The following is a 20,909-nucleotide window of genomic DNA, read 5'->3' as shown; positions in this document are numbered from 1 at the left end:
TTCATTCTGCCATATTTTGGGTTATAATTTTGCTTGAATTTGAAATTTGGGATGCAAGGGTGTATGAACTAGGAGACCTTTTCATGCTCATCTATGCCCCACAAAACATCATACCTAGAGGCTTACATAGAATGAAACCCCTCTCTCCAAAAGCAGCTGGGCCATTTCACCTGGTTTTCCAATTTGCTTCCTGACTGGTGTGTGGGAAATGGAGGATAAAATTGATCCTATCCTATACTAATTTAGGAATTGCTCCACCAACCGCTGAAATGCTGCAGCCTCTTATTAAATTGGAAAATAGAAGAAAATAAAGTGTGGCTCACTACACAATACTGGGAGGAGGAGCAATTTTTAGCCCAAGATGCATGGCTAGAATGTCTACTTTTGTGCAAAGTTCCTGGGGATTAGTAATATCTCTGAAACATACACAGAACATCCATTTTAAATTCTCATCTGAAAGACACAGAACATCCATTTTAAATTCTCATCTGAAAGACCCAGGAACAATAAACTGCATGGAACTCAATTTGTCTAGATTAGATGGAAGAAAGGCTATATAAACACTGACAAGATTAAAAACTATGGCTCTGGGGAGATAAATTATTTCAAACCTGATGATTAAAACTTTCCCTTCCTTCTCTCTGTATTGAGTATTTTTTTCCCTTTGTTTTTTGTTCTATTCTTATTTTGGACTTGCTAGTGAAGGGGGTGATGGGGTTTAGGTTTACAATGGTTATTTACTTTGTGGGTAAGTATTGCTTTCAGCTTGTGGATCCTTCTAGACATCGTAGCAGCAGTCAATTGCTGATTTTAGAAGGTAGAAGTAAAATGAAAACATTTCTTAAAAAACTAATAGATCAAAAGACCAAAATCTAAAATTCTGAAATGACTGTGGTATCATTTCAAATTAGCGTAACTATGAATAGCTAAAATACCATAAAGATATAATTTATGAAGGGAAAATTTGAAAGGATATTTACCACAATATTTTTTTGAGATTGTGTGGTCTGGGATGATATGTCTTTCTGCTATTATACAATCTTAAATTCTCTTCAGAGAAGAGGTTATTAAATATTGGAAGTAAATTGTCACACCACATAACTGAGCAAAAGTAAGTAAACAACCCTCCAACCCACCCCCAGTCCTTCAGCTTGTCTGTTTACATACTTGCTATTTAATGCTGCAACCCCCACTGTGCTTCTAGGAGTTGACATGCTAGCAACATAATTCCATTGCCGTGCCTGGGGGTCCCATCTTTCTACTGTATTAAGATAACTCCATCCATCATGACCGCCAACAGCATACATTGGTCCTTCAAGCATTGCTACGCCTTTGAAAAATAGAATTAGGGACAAAATTACATAGGTCTGACATCAGAACATTTCAGTAACTAATATTCATTGCCTGCTATAGTTATGGCTTTTCATTTCTCTAAAAATGTCTTTACAGAAAAATCACCTCATATAAATCTATACAAAATCTGCATGACACTGAGCAGAATGAAAGTCACATACACTTTATGCAAATATAGTATTTCTGCTGGGAAAACACTGATTTTCATTCAATGATAAACAGGGAAGCAGTATTAACATGGACACTTCCCACTCCAGGGTTCGGCCATTTCTATTCGTACTGAACCCTTCAGGTTAGCAGTAGTAGTAGTAGTATTTATTAATATGTTTAGAAGTTGCACATACGCTTTGCATTTGATGCTGTGCATTTAGGTACAGGAACAAGTTCATTCAGCTACTATGAAGCCTTTGAGTTTTCTCATTTCCTTTTAGAGATGGATGGTCCTTCATATTGTTTAGAATGCTTTATAGTATGTTTTAGTTTTTGTTTCATTTGAATCTGGATGCCTGCAGTCAGGCTTTTAAATCCATATTTACAGACCTAAATATAAATGACCTGATTTTCAAAGACGCAAAATCTAACTGAAGCTAAGAGGAGCTATAGGTTCAAGACAGCTTTGAAAATCAGGCTGAATTAGAAACCTAACTTTAAGCATTCATTATAGCCTATATATTGGGTGAATCCTGCCTCATTGAAGTCAATAGTAAAACTCCCATTGATTTAATTGTGGCTAGGATTTCACCTGTTTTATGTAATATATATAGCTCCTACTTGTCTTATCAAAGCAAATAGTTGTGAAGTTGACAGACTTGAAAGAGCACTAAGCTGTGATGTCAGTACAGAGTACTTGGTGGAAAGGTAATACATGCCATGAAACCGGGGGTTCTTGTATGGTCATATGACTTTTAAAATTATTATTCTTATTGTGTTTACTGTAATGATTATCTTCCCGAACAGCTCAAAGATTTTCATGAAATACATGTTTCTGGAATTGTCCCTCTCAATTCACATGCTACTATTTTCTACAAAGAAGGATTTTCTACCTTTTAAAATCCTGCTTATATTGCCCACCCAGCCTTAAAATTGTCCCTGTTTTTGTTGTTCTGTAATAAGAATAAACAATTGTATGATTACTGTTGATTTCACATAGTTATTAAAGATGTATAGAGGGATATAGTCTGAACGTACATTGAGTTATATAAGCTTTTTCTCAGTGGGATAATTGGTAAAGTAGAAGAATATTTTTCTAAACAGAATTGAAAGGACAAATTCATTGGATGTTGTAAAGTGTGTTTCTTTGTAAATATATTAGTCTTTGCACACTTATATTTAATTAAATATATTTGCCAGTGTTATAGGTCCTTATTTTCAGACGTGCTGAGCACTCCCAATGATAACTGAAGTCAATGGCATCTGCAAAGTCCATTGTGTATTGCAAATAAGTCCCTTAGATAGTCAATGGGATTTTAGATTTTTCTACTAAATTTGTTACTTTTACCTTTGTATATATTTTTGCAAATGTTCAAAGCAAAATTAGCATTGAAAGGCCAGTGCAAGTTTGTTAGGATAATAAGGAAGGATTTTATAGCAGTGGGAAAGTAGCTGGATTTGAAAAATATCCTGTATAAACATTGCTTTGTATTGGTAAATATTTAAAAAAAATATGGCAACAGTTAGCATTTACATTTATCATCCTTAAAACCAGTAGTATTAATCTGTAAATCTGGTGCAATGTATATTGTACAGTAACTCTAACTCTTACCTAAGCCGTGTCTGTGAGTTGACATAGCAGGCATTATAGTCCAAACTTTGGTAGCTGGATTGAAACATTCAACTGTATTAGAGGTTTTCAGGCCATCTCTTCCTCCCACAATATAGAGCTTGTTGTCAATTACTGCTACTCCAAACTGCAATCGTCTACCATTCATGGTACCAATTTGTATCCAACTGTTTGTCCTAAGGTCATATTTCTCAATTGTAGTGGTGCCTGTTCAAAGCATAATTATCAAAACTTTAAACTACAGATGGTCCTTAGTATTTAACATTTGGTAGTTTCTATTCCAACACCCTCTCCACCCCCAACCCACTCCTCCTCACAAATACCATTACAAAATGTGAAGGCTTTGACAATGCTGTGCATTGACTTTAATTGAGATCTAGTTCTTAGGTTGAAAACTGTGGACTTACTGAGACAGCTGCATTAAATGCATTGGTATAGCTTCGTCAGGCATATAAAAATAAATCAAGCACTAGAGACTTCAGGATTAGATGTAAACAAATGTTTTGGCTATAGTTAATTTTGCAAAGTTGTTAAATTGATGAATTATTTAGGTATTATGAGGTTCTCTTCTTTTCATTTCCTTAGGAGTATGATATCTTGGGGCACTGTGGTGCCTAGCAATATTTGTACTTAAATTGTTACAACCATAAGAAAAATTGCAGATGCCATGTTTAAATATCTGCCCTATAATATATTTATGAATGTATCTGAGTCCTGCATGTGCATCCAAAACAACATTTATGATATACGTTTTACTTTATTAAAAACAGACAAGGTAAAATTGTGTGCTTGCACACTGCTGGTTACCACGAATTCCAACCACGTCATGGCCTTGAAACAGTCCCAAATCTGCAATAATACATTATCTGTATTTTCACTTTCTTTTTACGTTGCTGTGTTTTTTGTAATACTTTTAGTGAAAGATTCCTTTCTACCTCTATTATTAGGACCCTGACTCCATGCCAGTCAAAATTTACACTTTTCAAAGCAATAGCTCCTGTCAGTCATTCAGTAGCTGCTGTTGCTTCCCGTAAATGCTGATTTAACACATCAGGGAGCATTGCCCAATAACTAAGGTAGGCAGGAGGCAATTGTTAATCATACCTATGAGTCCGAAGATCCCTTCTAGCATGATTGGGTGGATTCATTCAAGTGGTCCTGAAGGCAACCATATAGAAAAAGCAAATTCATATTCTGCCAGTCCCCTAATGTGAATAAAATCTACTAATTTTGATAGAAGTGAAGGCAAGAACCACAGAGCTGTAATTAGCAATTAAAGTATGGTTTATGGCACCAACACAACAGCAGGAAGAAATTGGAAAGAAGGTTTAGAATTTGCTGTGTAGTACTCTCACAAATCCAATCGGGAGTGACTCCACCACTGTGCTTGTTAAGTGTATTGAAATAACCAGAACAATTTCTAATGTTCTCTTTTTATCTCCTTCTGGTGGCTGTTTCATGCTTTTCAAAATCCAGTGACTCTTGAAATTAATCTGACTAATCCCTACTGCTCTGACTAACACCCTGGAAAGCATCGCTGCCTACCAGACCCTGTTTGGAAATACTGATCCAAATACATTGGAGGAATAGTGGGGCAATGGAACTAACAAGATCAAGAAGTTTAAAATAACATTTTAAAATGGTTTGTCTTTTTATATTTTGGCTCCCCCCCGCCCCTTTCCCTTCTGATCTTGTCCACATTTTTCCTCTTCCCTAATCTCTCCTTTTATTCAGAATTTGTATATTCCTTTCACTATCTCTTTCACTGCTCTCTTCATTTTGTTTGCCTATTTACGACTCATTCCTTTGACCCCTACCAGTTTGCTCTGGTCTCCTAATGGGTGAGCTTTCCCAAAGTCCTCCAGTCTGATTATTTCAAAAGATTTAAAGAAACAGTCAACCCACTAATTTTAAAAGTAGGTGAAATTGCATTAACTATGTAAAGTGTATCTGTGCATACCAGCTGTAATTTTCAGAGAAGCCTACAGGAGTTAAGCACCCAACACCCATTCAAATTCAATGGGATTTGTGAACCTAGGCTATGAAAAATTCAGCAAATAAGCCTACTTTTGATCTTTCTTTGAGCTGTTTCATGATATCCTCTGATAAATATGAATGGTACTAGGTATGCCTGCTACCACAGGTTGTTTTTATTTTTTATTTTTTTTGGTGAGGGTGAGAGGGTTGGGGTTTTTTGTTCTCCTAACAGAAGTGCATTATTGGTAGAGGTGATAATTTACTCCCATTCCCCATGTTGTTGTACTAGTGCACAGTAGTTAGGTGTTGATTTTATCTTACAAATCCAATGCAGGCTCAAGATGTGAGTCAGAGCTGTCATGGGAAAGTGAGGAAATACTGACTTCCTAACCATCAAAAGGCGAAAGTTCAAACAAATGGACTCTTTCCAATATAATGAGTAAAAAGACTCACTGATAGGAAGTACACATGTTCATTAAAAATGTTCTTTCTTTTTATAGTACTTGCTTGGAAGACAAATTGGATTTTTTTTCTTTTGATCGGGGGGTGGGGGAAGCTAGTTTATCTTTAAGCTTCCAGTTCTTGGCAGTGGATGATTTACACAGTTCATTAATGCTTAATATTGGTCACTAAAACACAGAATATCTATCTAGCCATTACAGTATAATTTTGTTTGATGAAACTGACTTCAGGAAAGAGCCTCAGTTTCTTTTTTTATCTAGTAATAGGTGTGTTTCACATTTAAAAGACTGTAGAGCTGCAATTATTTCAGAGTCTTCCGGAAATACAAATCAATCATGCTAACCATTTTTCGTGCTCTTCATAACACTAGCTGTTATGGACATTTGATGTTTATGAGGTGAGCTGTAATTTTTAAAGGAACTCACTCAGTATATGTAATACTTTGAAAACCTAAAAGTGGAATGGGAAACTCTCTTGAAATGCTATTAATATTCATTACATGCAGAAAATGTGATAAAGGAGCGAATCACTAGTCTTGAAACTAATCATAACATCCTATCGTGCTGCTTATTTTCTGAAGAGTGGAAGCTCTGTGACGTAACCCTATGACATTTTGGAATAATTGTATTTCCAGGCTCACTGTAGATGTGAGGGTAAGGTTCCTACAGAACATAAATTAGCATGTTCCCTAATGTATGAACTATTCCATTTTTAAAGTGACATACATAAAAGTATTACAGTCTGCATGAACTTGTACTTCCAACCTCTTTTTAGTAGTTTGAAAAGGCTTAGTCTCAGAATGCTGTTGAATGACATTTCTATGTATAATTCACAGTAAATCATTAAAGAATAGGATGTGGACTGTGAAAAGAAACTGCTAAGTGATATTTCCTTGATTTTTTTTGGTTGTGTACGTGCCATTGTGACTGAACATCACTTCAGGTGTGAGAATGTGCTCACTACACTGTATGCTTTGGGTTCTTGTCCGGCTGGTTGGAAGAAAAGGGTTTGTTGCACCTTAAAGGGATCCTTCCACAACTGACAGCAGAGGTAGAGGTAGAGGAAGGGGAGAAAGTTTACTTGTGCAGAGTAAGGAGGAGCAGGAAATAGCTGGAACAGACTGGGGCAAGTGGAAGGTGGTGGTGGTGTTCATATTTCATGCAGCCTCAGAGGAAGCTCTGCTTCACTTGGATAAGGCTGGGAGTACTTCTCCTGTGCCCCATAGGATCTAGAGAAAAGGGACAGAGTCCCTTCACGATCCATTGTGAGCAACACACTAGTTGCCCTTTTCTCTTGGGCACTGTGAAGGATTTTTTCCCCTCACTGCCAGACTGGCTGAGTCAGGATGAGTTTTTTCACCCCTTCCCCACAGCAGGTTTGGGACCCAGTAGGGTGGGGCCAAGGGTTGTAATGTTGCAACTTAGTAAGTAAAATTTGTGGCATATGTCCACTGAAGGTTCTTGTTATGGAAAGGCTATAGTTATTGGATAAAATGGAAGGGACAAGGATGTAAAGGAAATCAGCCCTTATGGGAGCTGAAGAAGGGAAATTAATGGCACCTATATCTGTAACACCAGGGATCCAACTTCCTTCCTTCTCTAGCCCCTCAATCCTCTTATAAGGGGAAGGTGGTGGTTTCCCAACAGTGGGATGGCTGAGACTTTGCTGGGGGTTATGTAGAAATGATTAAGCAACCACCATCCATTCTCTCATGTTTTTCTTCTGCCATGGTCGGACAATTAGTCTCAAAATGCAGAACGCAGCTTAAAAATTAGCCTTCAGTGACAAGCTGTAAGAATTTTCTTTGCAGTACTGAAAAATGTTATGTTTTGTTGCAAGAGTGAAAAAACCAAGAATCTAATGAAAGGTTCTCTTACTTTAAAGATGGGATTTGCTTTGTTTAGAAGCGGTAATAAATTATACTTTTTAAATGGTCCAATAATATTGAGGGTTTTTTTAATTTTCTATATTTTTCCCTCTCACCTTTCGGGATTTGGTCAAGACTGGAGCCCGAAGTTCCAGAACAATATACAAAAGATTATGTCACAGTATTTTCAAACTGGCCACACGTAGGAAATAGTGTAATTTTCTTCTCATTGTTTTTTTCAGAAAAATTCTGCTATAAACCTCTAAATTTTTGAGTGCTCCTCTGAATTGAACCTGAAGTGTAAACTTTGAGATGTTAATCTATTACTTACAACTGTAGGTCTTCCTGCTAGAAGGCAGAGCACAGAGTTAGCAGATCTTTTATTCTTTCATCCCTAAATTTCTGTGTTTAGAAACTTTCTAATAACCCTATAACTGCTTTGTCACTTATTATTATCCGGGTGTTCCCAAAATAACTTAAAAAACTTCCAAACTTACCTTTAGTAGCATCCATGCCTCCCACAGCATAAAGTGCACCCACTGTAGACTTCCTAGGTTTAGTTCGAGGACTCTGCATCATGGACCTTCTTTCCGGTAAGAGATGATACTTCATAGCTTCCATAAGAAGTTTCTGACACTCAAGGTCATGCGTGAACATTGGGCTATTTTCAAGATCTGCTAGTAACTGAGAAATAAAACAGATTGATCTATACTCATTTAAATAATAAAAGATGGGATACAACTTAATATCTGAAACAAAATCACAGATCTAATTTTCCTGAGTCCATCTTTCATCTGAGCTTTGTCATGGTCCAAATAAATTATCTGATGCAGAATAATGTAAATATAAGAATATATAATGTAAAAAATATAATGTATATACATAATATAAATATAAGAAAATAAAATCTTTAAAAGGTTTTTATTTACTCTTATGAACAGCCACAATCTTGCTCCCATTCAAGTCAATGGCAAAACTCCTTTTGACATAACTAGAAGCAAAAGCTCATCTATTATAATAAAGGAGGCAACTTTACTAATAGAGGAACTCATTAAAAGTCTGTGTCTTTTTTTTAAAATGAAATATGTGCAATATCAATATCCAGCCTGTAACTGTAGAAACTTATGTTCTTTTGGAACCTACATGCAGTGTTGGAATCTAGGTTTGAGCAGCACTTCATATTCTCACCTGCAGATCAGACTGACTAGGATCCCCCTCTTACCCTTTACAAAACTAGGAAGGAAAGAGGAACGACCCCTGATTCTGACCAACTAGCATGGTTGAAATGAAGAGAATAAAAATATTAGAGAATCAGAAAGCCATAAAATAATTATGCAGTGATTATCCTGACAATGCATGTCATATAAGGCACTGCAACACATTGTGTTATGTTTTGATGTTGGGATGTATTGACAGTCTCATACCACAAACATCACAAAGCTGTAATAAGATGTCAGCTCACTACAGAACTGTACAGCTGTCTCTGTGACTCTCTTTGATAAAGGGTCCATTTCAATGTTAAAGGTTGAGTAATGATGCACGTAATGAAATGTATACTGCTGGTTTCTATATTGTGTGGTATGGTGCTAAAATTCAAGAACAATAAAAGTTTTGGGTGTTTTAAAAATTATTCAGTCTTCAAATTGGTTTGTGATTTAAGTTAGTGAGTTTGTAGGATATCCAAGTTTCTGTTACTAGATGAGAAAATACAGCAAAGCACTCACTACATTTCAGGTAGATATGCAGTAGATTGGCATTTTAAAAATGGGCAGATTTTCAGCACGAATAACTACATTGGCTTTATGATATCCTTTTTATCTGTTTATTGGACCTTTGCAAATTAATAATATTTACTTGGCTGTTTACCAAAATATCTAGTCTTTTTAGTATAGAAATATGCTCTTTCCCAAAACTGTAAATAGTCTCAGTGTGTGTATTATTATTGTAATAATCTTTGTACAAAGTCTGTCTTTTCAGGTATCATTTAAAAACTCATAATTTCCTGATCAGTATCATCCTGATAAAATATTTGTGGCAACATTTTATATAAAGTTGCAAGATTTACCTATATATTGTTATTAACACATGTTCCAAACACCACAGTCCAGCCCAAATAGAAATCAGCAAATAGGAATGTCCTAGACAAAGGAATGTGTTTGCCTTAATTTGCACTTAAGCAATAAACAGAGTCATCAAGCTGGGAGGGAAACAAGGAAGGCTCAGCCAGGTGAGGAAAAGCCAGCAGGGAACCTCCTTCCACGTAGACTTTGTCTCTTAGTGACCAGCTGGAAATATTTTTCAAGAGGGGGACTGAATTTATGAAAAGAAGGGACAAACACTCCCAAAGGCCTCTTTTACTCCCCTGTCTATCACATTCACTGCACCTGAAGAGACTGCTGGACTCTGGGTGAGTGGTTCTGACCTCAGAATTTGGTCAGTAATTTGCTGGAGCACGTGGCTATTTTCTTGTAACCACTTCTGATTTTTATGTACCATTACTTATACTCAATTCAATTTCTTTGTAGTTAATAAACTTTTTTACTGCTTTAACTAATTGTGACATTCTCCTGCTGTTATCTGGACTGGTGATCAGCTAAATCACTCCAATCCTCGACTCTGGGAACCAACTTTACCCTGCTCCGCTATGAGAACCCCCACTCCCAGGCTGTTCACACACAGCCTCTGGCATGTAAGCTGCTCCCAGCTATGTGAGTGAGCACTTTTGGCCAGCTGTTGCTTGGATTTGCAACTGAATGACACTAGCCAATAGCTCTGGTCCCAGACACAACCCTAGGAACCTCCGTTTTGCAGTGTCCAGTTCTGCCCACTGGATGCTGCAAGCTTATATATGTTTAATCAATTTAACAAAGTAATTGATATGTACCAGGTTTGTTATCCCAAAGGGAGTCTCTGACATGCTTCAAACCAAACACACTGCTTAAGGTAGAATAAACAAACAAATTTATTAACCACAAAAGATAGATTTTAAGTGATTTAAGTCAAAACACAAGAAGTCAGATCTGGTCAAATGAAATAAAAGCAAAACACATTCTAAGCTGATCTTAACACTTTCAGTGACCTTGCAAACTTAAATGCTTCTCATCACAGACTGGCTGGTTGCCCTACAGCCAGGCTCTCCCCTTTGATCAGCACTTCAGTCACTTGGTGGTGGTGTCTGTAGATGGAGGTGGAAGAGATACTGCAGGGCAAATGTCTCTCCCTTTTATCATGTTCTTTCTTCCCTCTTGGCTTTGCTACCACTCTCTCCCTGCCTTCAGAGTCAGGTAAGCATTGCCTCATTGTAATCCCAAACTGACCAAGGGAAGGGGGGTGACTCACTGAAGAGTCCAACAGATTCTTTGTTGCTACCTAGGCCAGTGTCCTTTGTTTCCAGGCTGGGTCGATTTTATCCCATACATGCCCTGATGAGGTGTGAACTGCCCATTTGCTCCTGGAGAATTTTCCCTGGGCTTGTTTTAAGCTATAAGGACACATTTTAAGCCTCATAACTATATATGTGAAATTACAGCCTATAAATCACTAAAAGAACAATCCTCAATACATCATGAGCCTTCTGAAGACACCCAATGTGACAAACTTTGCATTGGATACCACACAATCATATTATAAGGATGAACATGAGGGTTCAGGGGGTTCCCCTGAGGTACAGAGCATCACAATAATTTGTTTAAATTGAGGAGTCTGAATAACTATTTGAGATAATAAATTGAGATATTATTCCCTTAAAGGAATAACAGATTTAAAATGTGTATTGGTCCGGAGAGGGCTGAGCAGGACATACATGTCCATGGGAAAATCTGTTGAGGTCACTCTGCAGAATAACCAATGGGTGGTGAAAGTCACAGTGTAACCCAAAGGTGGTTGGCATATAAACCTTCAGGGTCTGGCTTGAATACTGGAAACGCTGTTTCTGAGTGGCCCTGGTGGGAGCTACTTCAGCAAAGCACCCAAGATTGTAAGGCAGGGGTGACACAGCCCCCTATTGGTCTGGATTGTACCCTGGTATGTCACATCGAGGAAAGGTTTTGAGAGGGTAGTGATTTAAAGCTATTACCTGTTACTGTACAGTCATATACCTGTGGTGGGAGTAGTGGCAGTCTAATGTAAGAGAGGAGCATTCCTAAGTCTCGTTGCCTGCTTTGCAAATCATGTCTCACCCACATCATTAAAGCCTGGAATATGGCTTCTTCATCTGGTACATTGATGTCATCACTAGACAGGAGTTTTGCTATTTCACTAGCAGGAAGCAAAAGAAATTCCTGATTCTTTATCACTTCTGTGAAGTGTTCCTAGAAAGGAATAGATTTCAATGAACTCATTTTACTGACACCTTAATATAATATTTGAGCAGAGAAGGCATTTTTTGCATGGATTATATGCCTGCTTCTTAATAGAATCTAGACAATGTTCTACAGATTACTGAATCTAACATGGTTTCTTAAGTACAGCCAAAATTAATATTTTTTAAAAATTGTTTTCCACGCCTAAGAATAAATAGATAACCTGACATGTAGAATGCAGTTGAGAACTACATAGAAAAGATCTAGAGGATTTGTACTGAGTTTGTATGCCAACCTTTCACTTGTGAGTGCCAGACAGTGACTTATGACTTAAGTAAGATACCAACGTGAGTTTTGTGACTTTAGCCTTCTTAAAGATAGTGTATGAACAGGATAGATCTAGAGGCCAGGGGCTGTTTCAGAGCAAAGCACAATGAGCCCCCAATCCAAACTGGGCCTCTGGACACTGCTGTAATACATAAATAATAGGACACCAGTACTAACAAGATAGGTTAGAATTCCCCTGGATCTTACATCTTTGTTCTCTGAGACACTGGCATTTGGGTCTGAGCCATGTCTTCCACTCCAATTACTGCTGCCTCAGCTCCCTCTAGAATCTTCTGTCAGTCAGTCCCTTTATGGTTAGCAGAGAAGCTCCCCCCCTGGATTTTTTTCCCATGACTATTCCAGTTCTTTTGAGGAAACTAACTATTTTTAGGCAGCTCCATCTCTCTGAAGCCATTGGTCACTCCCTTATCAGAGGCATGGAGGGCTGACATGCATGAGAAGTTTCAAACATCATCATAGTTGCTTTGGCATTTCAATACTAGGTAGAAGAAGACCTATGTTTCTTCCTGCCTTAGCACACTGGCACATAGCAGGCTCAGTGGTCGTCCTGTGACACATCAGCAGTGGCAAGGAAAGGGAACCTGGCGAGTTGGCAATTTTAGGAGTGCTCCCTCAGCACTCCCTCAGGAGTGTATTTAGGGTTCTAGAGAGGGAAGAGGCAGACTTGGGAAGGAACCCAGGGGAGGAGCTCATACCTAACTGTCAGTGTCAACAATCTAATACCTTGGAGATCTCTGAGCAGTCTGGCACCAGAAAGCTGAGGCCCTAGGACAAGAATCTTGGGTGATGACATTTTCAAAGAAGCAGAATTACAGGGTAGTGATTTTTTTTTATCATTGTGCTATTGTTGTCAACAAGCTTTCCAAGCACTTTGGCTTATTGTCACATTCTGCTCAAAGAGATGCCAAGGAACAGAAGCACAGTAGTGGCGAAGTTCATTAACAATGATTTAGAGAAGATTGTATGCCATATGCCTAGAGAGCACCCAGTTCACTTCCTCATTTTTGTGAGTATTAAACACTCAGATCGAATGATTCATTCTTAAATTATAGAGGGATTATTAAAGATTTGTTTTACTATTAATATGATCTTTCATCCAAGATTAAAAGTAAAACAACTCTCTAGGTCGCTCATAACCCCTGCAAGTTATACCCATTTTACAGAGATTAGTGACCTGAGTTTCAGCTGCATGAGAAGCCTGGACTAAGTACTTCTGAAAATGAGTCTGTAAGTGATTTGTCCAAAGCTTACAGTGGGTCAGTGACAAAATCAGGAATAGAATCCAGGATTTTTGACTCCCTTTTATGCACTGAATCAAAATGGAGTGATTTAAATCCAGGTTATGTAAATCAGTGGTTCTCAAAGCCGGTCCACTGCTTGTTCAGGGAAAGCCCTTGGCGGGCTGGGCCGGTTTGTTTACCTGCCGCATCTGCAGGTTCTGCCAATCGCGGCTCCCACTGGCCGCAGTTCACCGTTCCAGGCCAATGGGAGCTGCAGGAAGTGGCACGGGCTGAGGGATGTGCTGGCCACCCTTCCTGCAGCCCCCATTGGCCTGGAACAGCACACCACAGCCAGTGGGAGATGCTATCGGCTGAACCTGCAGATGCAACAGGTAAGCAAACCGGCCTGGCTCACCAGGGGCTTTCCCTGAAGAAGCGGTGGACTGGCTTTGAGAACCACTGATTTAAATGACTGATCTTAACAAATTATATGTGTGCCTTTCTATCTTGATGTAACTTGAGACTTTATCTCTCTGTAATCCATTAATCTGTATCTATTGTTAAGCACATTCAAAAGGAGAAGGAAATTTCCCTATATCCAGTTTAGGAGGCCTGATACTGCCCCAGTTTCAGAAGAGGAAGCAGTACTGGCTAGCCCCTCCACTCCAGCATAGTCTCTGCGCAAAGACTATATGTGTTCTAAAACAATTTAAGATGGAAAATCAGAGCTAAATTATACCGTTAAACCTGGAATAGAATGCATACAATCAGTCTGAGTGTCCAATTTATTGCTGGTTAGATATTGATGAATGCAAATTTCTTAAACACACCAAGTTCTTACCTCAACATTCTTTTGCAGTAAACTGTGCCAAGTCTTGACCATATATTTGTACTACTAATGGCAGAAAAGATAGCAAGAGAAAATAAATTCTCTTTAACAATACCTTTTGTTAGACCTCAGTGGTTTGAGCATTGGCCTGCTTAAACCTAAGGTTGTGAGTTCAATCTTTGAGGGTGCCATTTAGGGATCTGGTGCAAAAATCTTTCTGGGGCTGAGTCCTGCTTTGAGCAGGGGGTTGGACTAGATGACCTCCTGAGGTCCCTTCCAACCCTGACATTCTATGAACAATGGAAATTCATTCAGTTCTGGTTATACATTTCTCCCACTAAAATCTAAAATACTTGGGGGACCCAGGCCTGCAGCTCTTATTCAGGTACAGTTCTCCATGGACTGCAGGATTTTGCCATGAATCTTGGTGTGCTAAAATCTTTCATTCAAAGCAATATTTTTATTTTCACAAAAAACACTACTTTAGGAAGTCTAATTACAAGTCAACAGTAAGGAAAATACATTAAAGATATGTTTTTGTTGTATAGATGCATCCAGGTATGTTTGCATTCAATGGATAAATTAATATCTACAATTACATAAAGTAGTATATCATATTTGAAAATATAATGCAACCTGGAATAAGGAGATGAAGACATTTCAAAGTTGAAAATATAATGCATTTTGTTTGTGGGCAGTAATATGTTATAGACTTTATTATAGTAATGTTAGAGACTTTATTACTATTAATCTTGAAAAGTTATTATATTTAAAATAGATATAAAAATAGCAGTATTGGGGATTTAAAGGAGATGTTCACTTTGGTCATTAATACACATCCTGCTCTAATGTTGTGATATCCAGGGAATAGGAACAGGAAGACAAATCCACTTTGAGTTACAAAAATAGTGCAAGCTGTTTATCAGAACAAGCTTCATCTGCATGAGAGAGATACCAGACAGGAAATTGTTAATACTTTGCATCAATAACTAAAGTAATAGAACAGAAGTTCTCAGGTTTGCTTTTTTGTGGCTGATTTTTTAATCTGTTTACTGTTAGCTCATATTGCAAGCAATCTCTCTATTTGCAATAAGCCTTTAGAAATTGCTCCCTTAATTGTGATTTTTTACATTTCAACTGGCGATGGGCCAAAATCAGAACCTTTTATTCAATCCTTTCCCCTGACATTCAGAGCATGTGCACTGTTACCCACAAAATTTTTGTAAGACAGGTTCAATCTGCTTTAGAACAAATTTTCTTTTAAATTTATTCCTAATCTGGTTCCAGAAAGTGCAGGTTTCCTTTTTTACCCCTAAGCACTTAGGGACCGGGCTATATAAGGCCCCCTTCTAAGGCTTGCAGTGTTTTTCTCTGCCTCACTTCTCCAGCACCATGTTTCATTTTGTAAACTAGAACAGGAGCCAGTTCTGGAGGCTGGGATTTGCTCCAGCTGGGTAGCAGGAAAAAGGGGGAGTGGGAGTAACAACTGTGCAGTGTGGTCAAATCTCATAACTTTACCCTGAGTCTTGTTATATTTTATATTGTTATGAAAGCCTCAGCTCCGGGATACATGTGAGTATTTAAGAGGTTAACAAGAAAAAATGTTCTCCCTCCTCCTTGTAATAATCTTTTATGTATTTGGAAACTGTTATTGTGTCCCTCCCTCAGTCTTCTCTGAAAAAATTAAGTTTGTTAGTCTGGAACAATCTTCCCCCATAGGTCACGTTTTCTAGACCTTTAATCAGTTTTGTTGGTCTTCTCTGGACTTTCTCCAATTTGTCCACATCTTTCCTGTAATGTGGTGCCCAGAACTGGATATCATACTCCCTCTGAGGCCTAATGAGTGCAGAGTAGAGTGGAAGAATTACTTCTTGTGTCTTGTTTACAACATTCCTGGTAATGCATCCCAGAATTATGTTTGCTTTTTGAGACAGTGTTACACTGACTCATAGCTTGTGATCCACTATGACCCCCAGATCCCTTTCTGCAGTACTTCTTCCTAGGCAGTTATTTTCCATTTTGTATGTGTGCAACTGATTGTTCCTTCCTAAATGGAGTATTTTGCATTTGTCCATATTGAATTTCATTCTATTTACTTCAGACCATTTCTCCACTTTGTACAGATCATTTTGAATTTTAATCCTATCCTCCAGAACACTTTCACTCCCTCGCACCTTGGTATCATCTACTAATTCTATAAGTGTATATATGTGTTCTAGTAATATTATAGAAAGGGACACAAACAGTGCTATCAATCTTTTCATGCCACTCACGCACCTTAATGGGTGGAAAACTGAATGGGGGCCAGCAGTGATGTGGGGACTGGAATGCAGAGGTGGCCTCTCCCACTGCTTAGTCTCCAGCCACTCATTGGCCAGATGGGGGAGAAAGGGTAGTGATTGGTCCCTAATGAATCCCTTTCATTAACTTAAACCCTAGCCAAGGTCATGGTGGAGCCTCATTTTGACCAATTTCAGCAGCCCCACTCTTCCCACACTGAACTGGTAGCTTCAGAGCTGCGTTATTGCAGATGCAGTGGGTTTGACCTGTTTTGGGGTCAGGAAGGATTATTTTCTTCCCATAGGGGCCAAATTGGCTAAGGCCTTGTGTGTATTTTACCTTCCTCAGAGCATCCTGGAGGAGTTAAATAAGAATAGGATGTAGTGCTAGGTAGGGATGTAAGTTTGTCACAACTTGTAGCTAGTTTCCAATGTTAAAAGGAAGAAAGCAACAGTTCCCAGAAGTGTAAAAATAAAAATTAAAAAAATACCCTGACATTTTGCTGATGAGCCTTGTGCTCCTGGGATGGGCAGACCTTGCGGCCTTTGGAGGTCAAGGTTCCCCATTAATACCCTCTGTTCCCCTTGCAGAGAAACAGATGCAGTGATAGGATTCCGAAGACTAATCTGAGTCCTAGGGTTAGGCTGAGGAGACTCTATGGGTTATATGGTAGGAGCCACGTAACCCTGCACTGGAACCACTTAAAATGCCTGGTATGTGAGAGTATAGTTGGCAAGGGGGGTAATACCTCTCCACTGTGTTAAATTTAATAAAGTTGTAACCTATGACTTAAAATTCATCCCAGTGTTTATCCTCATTTGCCACCATGTCCAAATTAATTTACTTCTGAGTGTAAAAGCATTCTATCTCTGGAATGGCTTTAGAATTGTGAAGCCTTTATGCTGCTACAAAATTTGTTGGTATCTTGTGCTCTTAGTTTGAGAATAAAATTGCTATTTGTTTCCTCTGAAGGTTTCCTCTTGCATTAATTTTGCTATAATAATTGCCACTTTGTTGTGTTTTTTTTCTAAATCTCATTCACTTTTTCTTTTTTGCCTTTCTTAATGTTCTTATTGTTTGCCTACACCTTGAAAGAAGTGTTTCTTTGCACTGCCATTAGTCAGTAAAGATGAACTGTCATCCTTCCTTGACATACGCTAGACCAGAATACTGTTGACTTTTCTAAGGACACTGTATGCAAGCTGTACTGTATCTTCTTCAAATACAAAAAGATGGCTGTTCATACTTTCTTTTTAATAACAGCAAGTTATTAAATAACAAGTCAAAAATATAAACAGCAAAATCAAACATTTCTTTCTAATGTTTTTATCAACTCTCAATTTCATCCCAGTAATTATACCTATTACATTTTCCTTTTGAGGATGGATTGTGGCACATATTTCTTGTTAGGCATTGTGCAAGATACTCCTGCACTGGGAGTGCTTGGATGCAAGACTCAGTGTCTCTGGATCTCAGGGGTGCAAATGGAGAGCACAGCTTCTACATCAGTCTGTGAAATTGCAGCATCCATACACCTCTGCACTCAGCAAGTTCTCCTGCAGTAACTCCTGGCCATCTTTCCATCACCTCATTGATTTTGCAGATCCAATATAGTATTCCTGCCTGCTCTTCATACTGTCATTTCAAAATGGTTAGATTATTAATCTTACCATAGTGTACAGATGTGCCACTTTCAAGAGTTCCATGCAACCCTGCGCGTCTCCAAAGGATCGAATCCCTAAGCAGTTTGAAGGATGGAGCTGTTTCATAAGAAAGTTGCAACACACTTCAATGACTTGAGACAGCTGGAGAAGACAAGCTGCAGCCAGCAAACTTTCTATAGTGTCTTCCTTTAACTCTAAAACACCTGAGTGGTTTAGATCAAGAAAATTATGCATTAATTGGTTTGCCATTCATTTCCCTTGTACCTATGGCTACAGCTACACTATGAGCAATGGGTGTGATTCCCAGCTTCCGTACGCAAACTCATGCTAGCTCTTATCTGAGCTAGCATAGGAAAAATAGCATTGCCATGGTACACAGGCAGCAGCATGGGTTTGCCATCCAACGTATATACCCACAGTTCAGAAAGTTTTGTATTTGGGCCAGCTAGCCTATACCGCTACAGCCACTGCCTGTGCTACCATGGCTACAGTACTATTTTTGGTGTGTTAGCTCAGATGAGAGCTAGCACAAGTATGTGTACACAAGCTGGGACTCTCAGCCATAGCTTGTAGCGTAGATGTACCCCATGGGTCTATTTGCATTTTTTCCCCCATGAGTCTTTCCTCATTGGGAAAATCTGTGAAAAAATTGGGGAATCACCACCCTTCCATAGCCACTGTTTTAGTCTAGACTGCAACTGAGACTGCTGTCATCCTACACCCCTTCTGTGTGCATTTGTCAGCAACTGGCTCTTATCTAATTTTCACCAACCTACTTCCGATATACCAGTCCATGCTAATTCTGAGTCAAGATACAGAAATAAGTTTGTTAATCATTCTGAGGTTGGGTCAGCACTGCTAACAAGGATATAAAGGGATATAAAGTGTATCTCTGCAAAGAGGAATCAAGGGATTGGGATGGAGGAGGACCTGCAGGGAAAATCTAGAAACAGCCAAAATGGGGAGAAATCTTAGGCTGAGATTCACGGCATCTTGTTTGAGTTACTCACTAACCCAAACCCCAGAAAACTGGTAATTTTGTACTTGGCAGGGGGTTGGTAGACTCTGTTTAATGCAACATAGTATTGAAGGGGTCAACTAATATTAACAACTTGGAAAGTTTATTTCATGCTTATATACTATGCATTTATTTTCAAATGAAATACTATGCCTGTAGATTAATTTAAATTCTGATGTTAAATATGAATTAAAGCTTTTCCTATATATGACTTTTAAAAGACTTTTACAATTAATTTATATTAATCACATTTTTCTTTTAATTTTGCCAAGTAAAATGTGTTAAACTTTTATAAAATAATTGCATTCATCCATTTCCTTGAATTACGCTTACGAATTTTGTTCAATTATATCATTGTTGTGAGGTTTATTAGAATATTGGTGTAAAATCTGTAGTTGTAAGTTGCACTTTTCTCTTTTGACAATCATCTCTTTACATAACGCCAGATATTTCCACAGGTTCTATGACAATCAAAGTGAAAACAGTCTTCTATATTTTTAGCACTTTAATGTTAATATCAAAACACAGTAAATAAAATGGGCACTTGGAAACCATTTTAAATGTCCCTTCTTACACAGTAACCTTTTTAAAATTTAATTTTACTTATATTTGCCATGAAATAATTTTTTACTCTCTTTGAAATGATTCATGGAAAGGTTGGACCCACTCAACAGGTATGAGCCACAGTTCTTCATGTCCCATTCTGGAGGCTCATGCTTTTAGAAAGTTGTCTCATTCAAAGCAAACCAATGAGAGAGTGCATGTATGAGAAAGGGAGAATGGAATGAATGGTGGATCAGTGGGAGATAGCTTATCTCTGTACCACTGACTGCAAGGATGCTGTTCTGGTAATTTGTATGCTGCTACATTCTGGAAGACTGTTTCCCCCCCTTCTCAAGATTCAGGCATGGGAGAAAGAACTCCTTTGGCATCTACGGCAGAGTAACCTTTCTTCTGAGTTGAATAGCCTCCCAAAGAGCTAGTATCTGCAGCCTTTCAGTGCTTGCATAACTTTGAATGCTGTGGATATTTTTAATTGGATTGCACACTAGAGTAACAGAAATCTGTTCTACAACATTTTTTCTCCACAGATTACAGAGCAGCAAGGAAAAGACAACTCACAGTTCTCTGGTTTGGTCTTTTGGCTATTGTCTAACGTCTCACAATCAAATTAGTAATTAATGTAAACATTGGGGTGCAATTGTATTGAAAAGAGGGAGGAGAGTAGAATAGAAAACCTCAAAATACTCTGCTACTAACATAAAATATCTTAGACACACTTTTTTTCAAGTAAACATATTACTTAATTTTTCAAATGTGTGTCTAGTTCATGGCATTAAGGAGTATATCTTATTCCCCTTGCTATATTGGTCCAGCTCCAGGGATGGGCCTGTGCTTCTCCCCCTGAAGGAAATTGGTTGCTGAAGTTGAACCTCACCATTTTTGGGGCCATCCAAAGCACAAAGGTTCTCAGCATGCTCTTCCCATATAACTTCATGAGCAACGCAACAGGCAGAATCTGACTTTTATTAATATAAATTACTATTGCTCTTCTTTGTGTCTGAATTAAAAATAGCAGATGTTCTAATCGAGTATAGAGTAACAGAATATTTTGATATTTGTATATCTGTTGGAATACGCTACTTGTAGTGTTGATATAGCCATGTTGGTCCCAGGATGTTAGAGACACAGGGTGAGTGAGATAATTTTATTGGATCAGCCTCTGTTGGTGAAAGAGGCAAGTTTTCAAGTTACACAGAGCTCTTCCTCAGCTTCAGAAACTTCTCTCTTTCACCAACAGAGGTTGGTC

The 20,909-nt window shown here is 38.3% G+C and overlaps 1 protein-coding gene across 2 annotated transcripts in view; it reads right to left on the bottom strand.

The window, feature by feature from the left end:
- Window positions 1–20,909, bottom strand: part of KLHL4 (kelch like family member 4) — an 81,455-nt gene that overhangs the window by 7,554 nt on the left and 52,992 nt on the right. For both annotated transcript variants that reach the window (XM_050965035.1, XM_050965036.1), the window contains 5 exons: window positions 18,088–18,284; window positions 11,537–11,749; window positions 7,937–8,123; window positions 3,116–3,340; window positions 1,168–1,330 (listed from right to left, as the gene is read on the bottom strand). In XM_050965035.1, coding sequence (XP_050820992.1) covers window positions 1,168–1,330; window positions 3,116–3,340; window positions 7,937–8,123; window positions 11,537–11,749; window positions 18,088–18,284 — 985 coding nt within the window. The remainder of the gene's footprint in view (window positions 1–1,167; window positions 1,331–3,115; window positions 3,341–7,936; window positions 8,124–11,536; window positions 11,750–18,087; window positions 18,285–20,909) is intronic.

The sequence above is a fragment of the Gopherus flavomarginatus genome, chromosome 8 (genome assembly GCF_025201925.1).
Source record: "Gopherus flavomarginatus isolate rGopFla2 chromosome 8, rGopFla2.mat.asm, whole genome shotgun sequence".
Lineage (NCBI taxonomy): Eukaryota > Metazoa > Chordata > Testudines > Testudinidae > Gopherus > Gopherus flavomarginatus.
The sequence above is the reverse complement of the archived record's forward strand: the minus strand, read 5'-3'. Positions and strand labels throughout refer to the sequence as shown.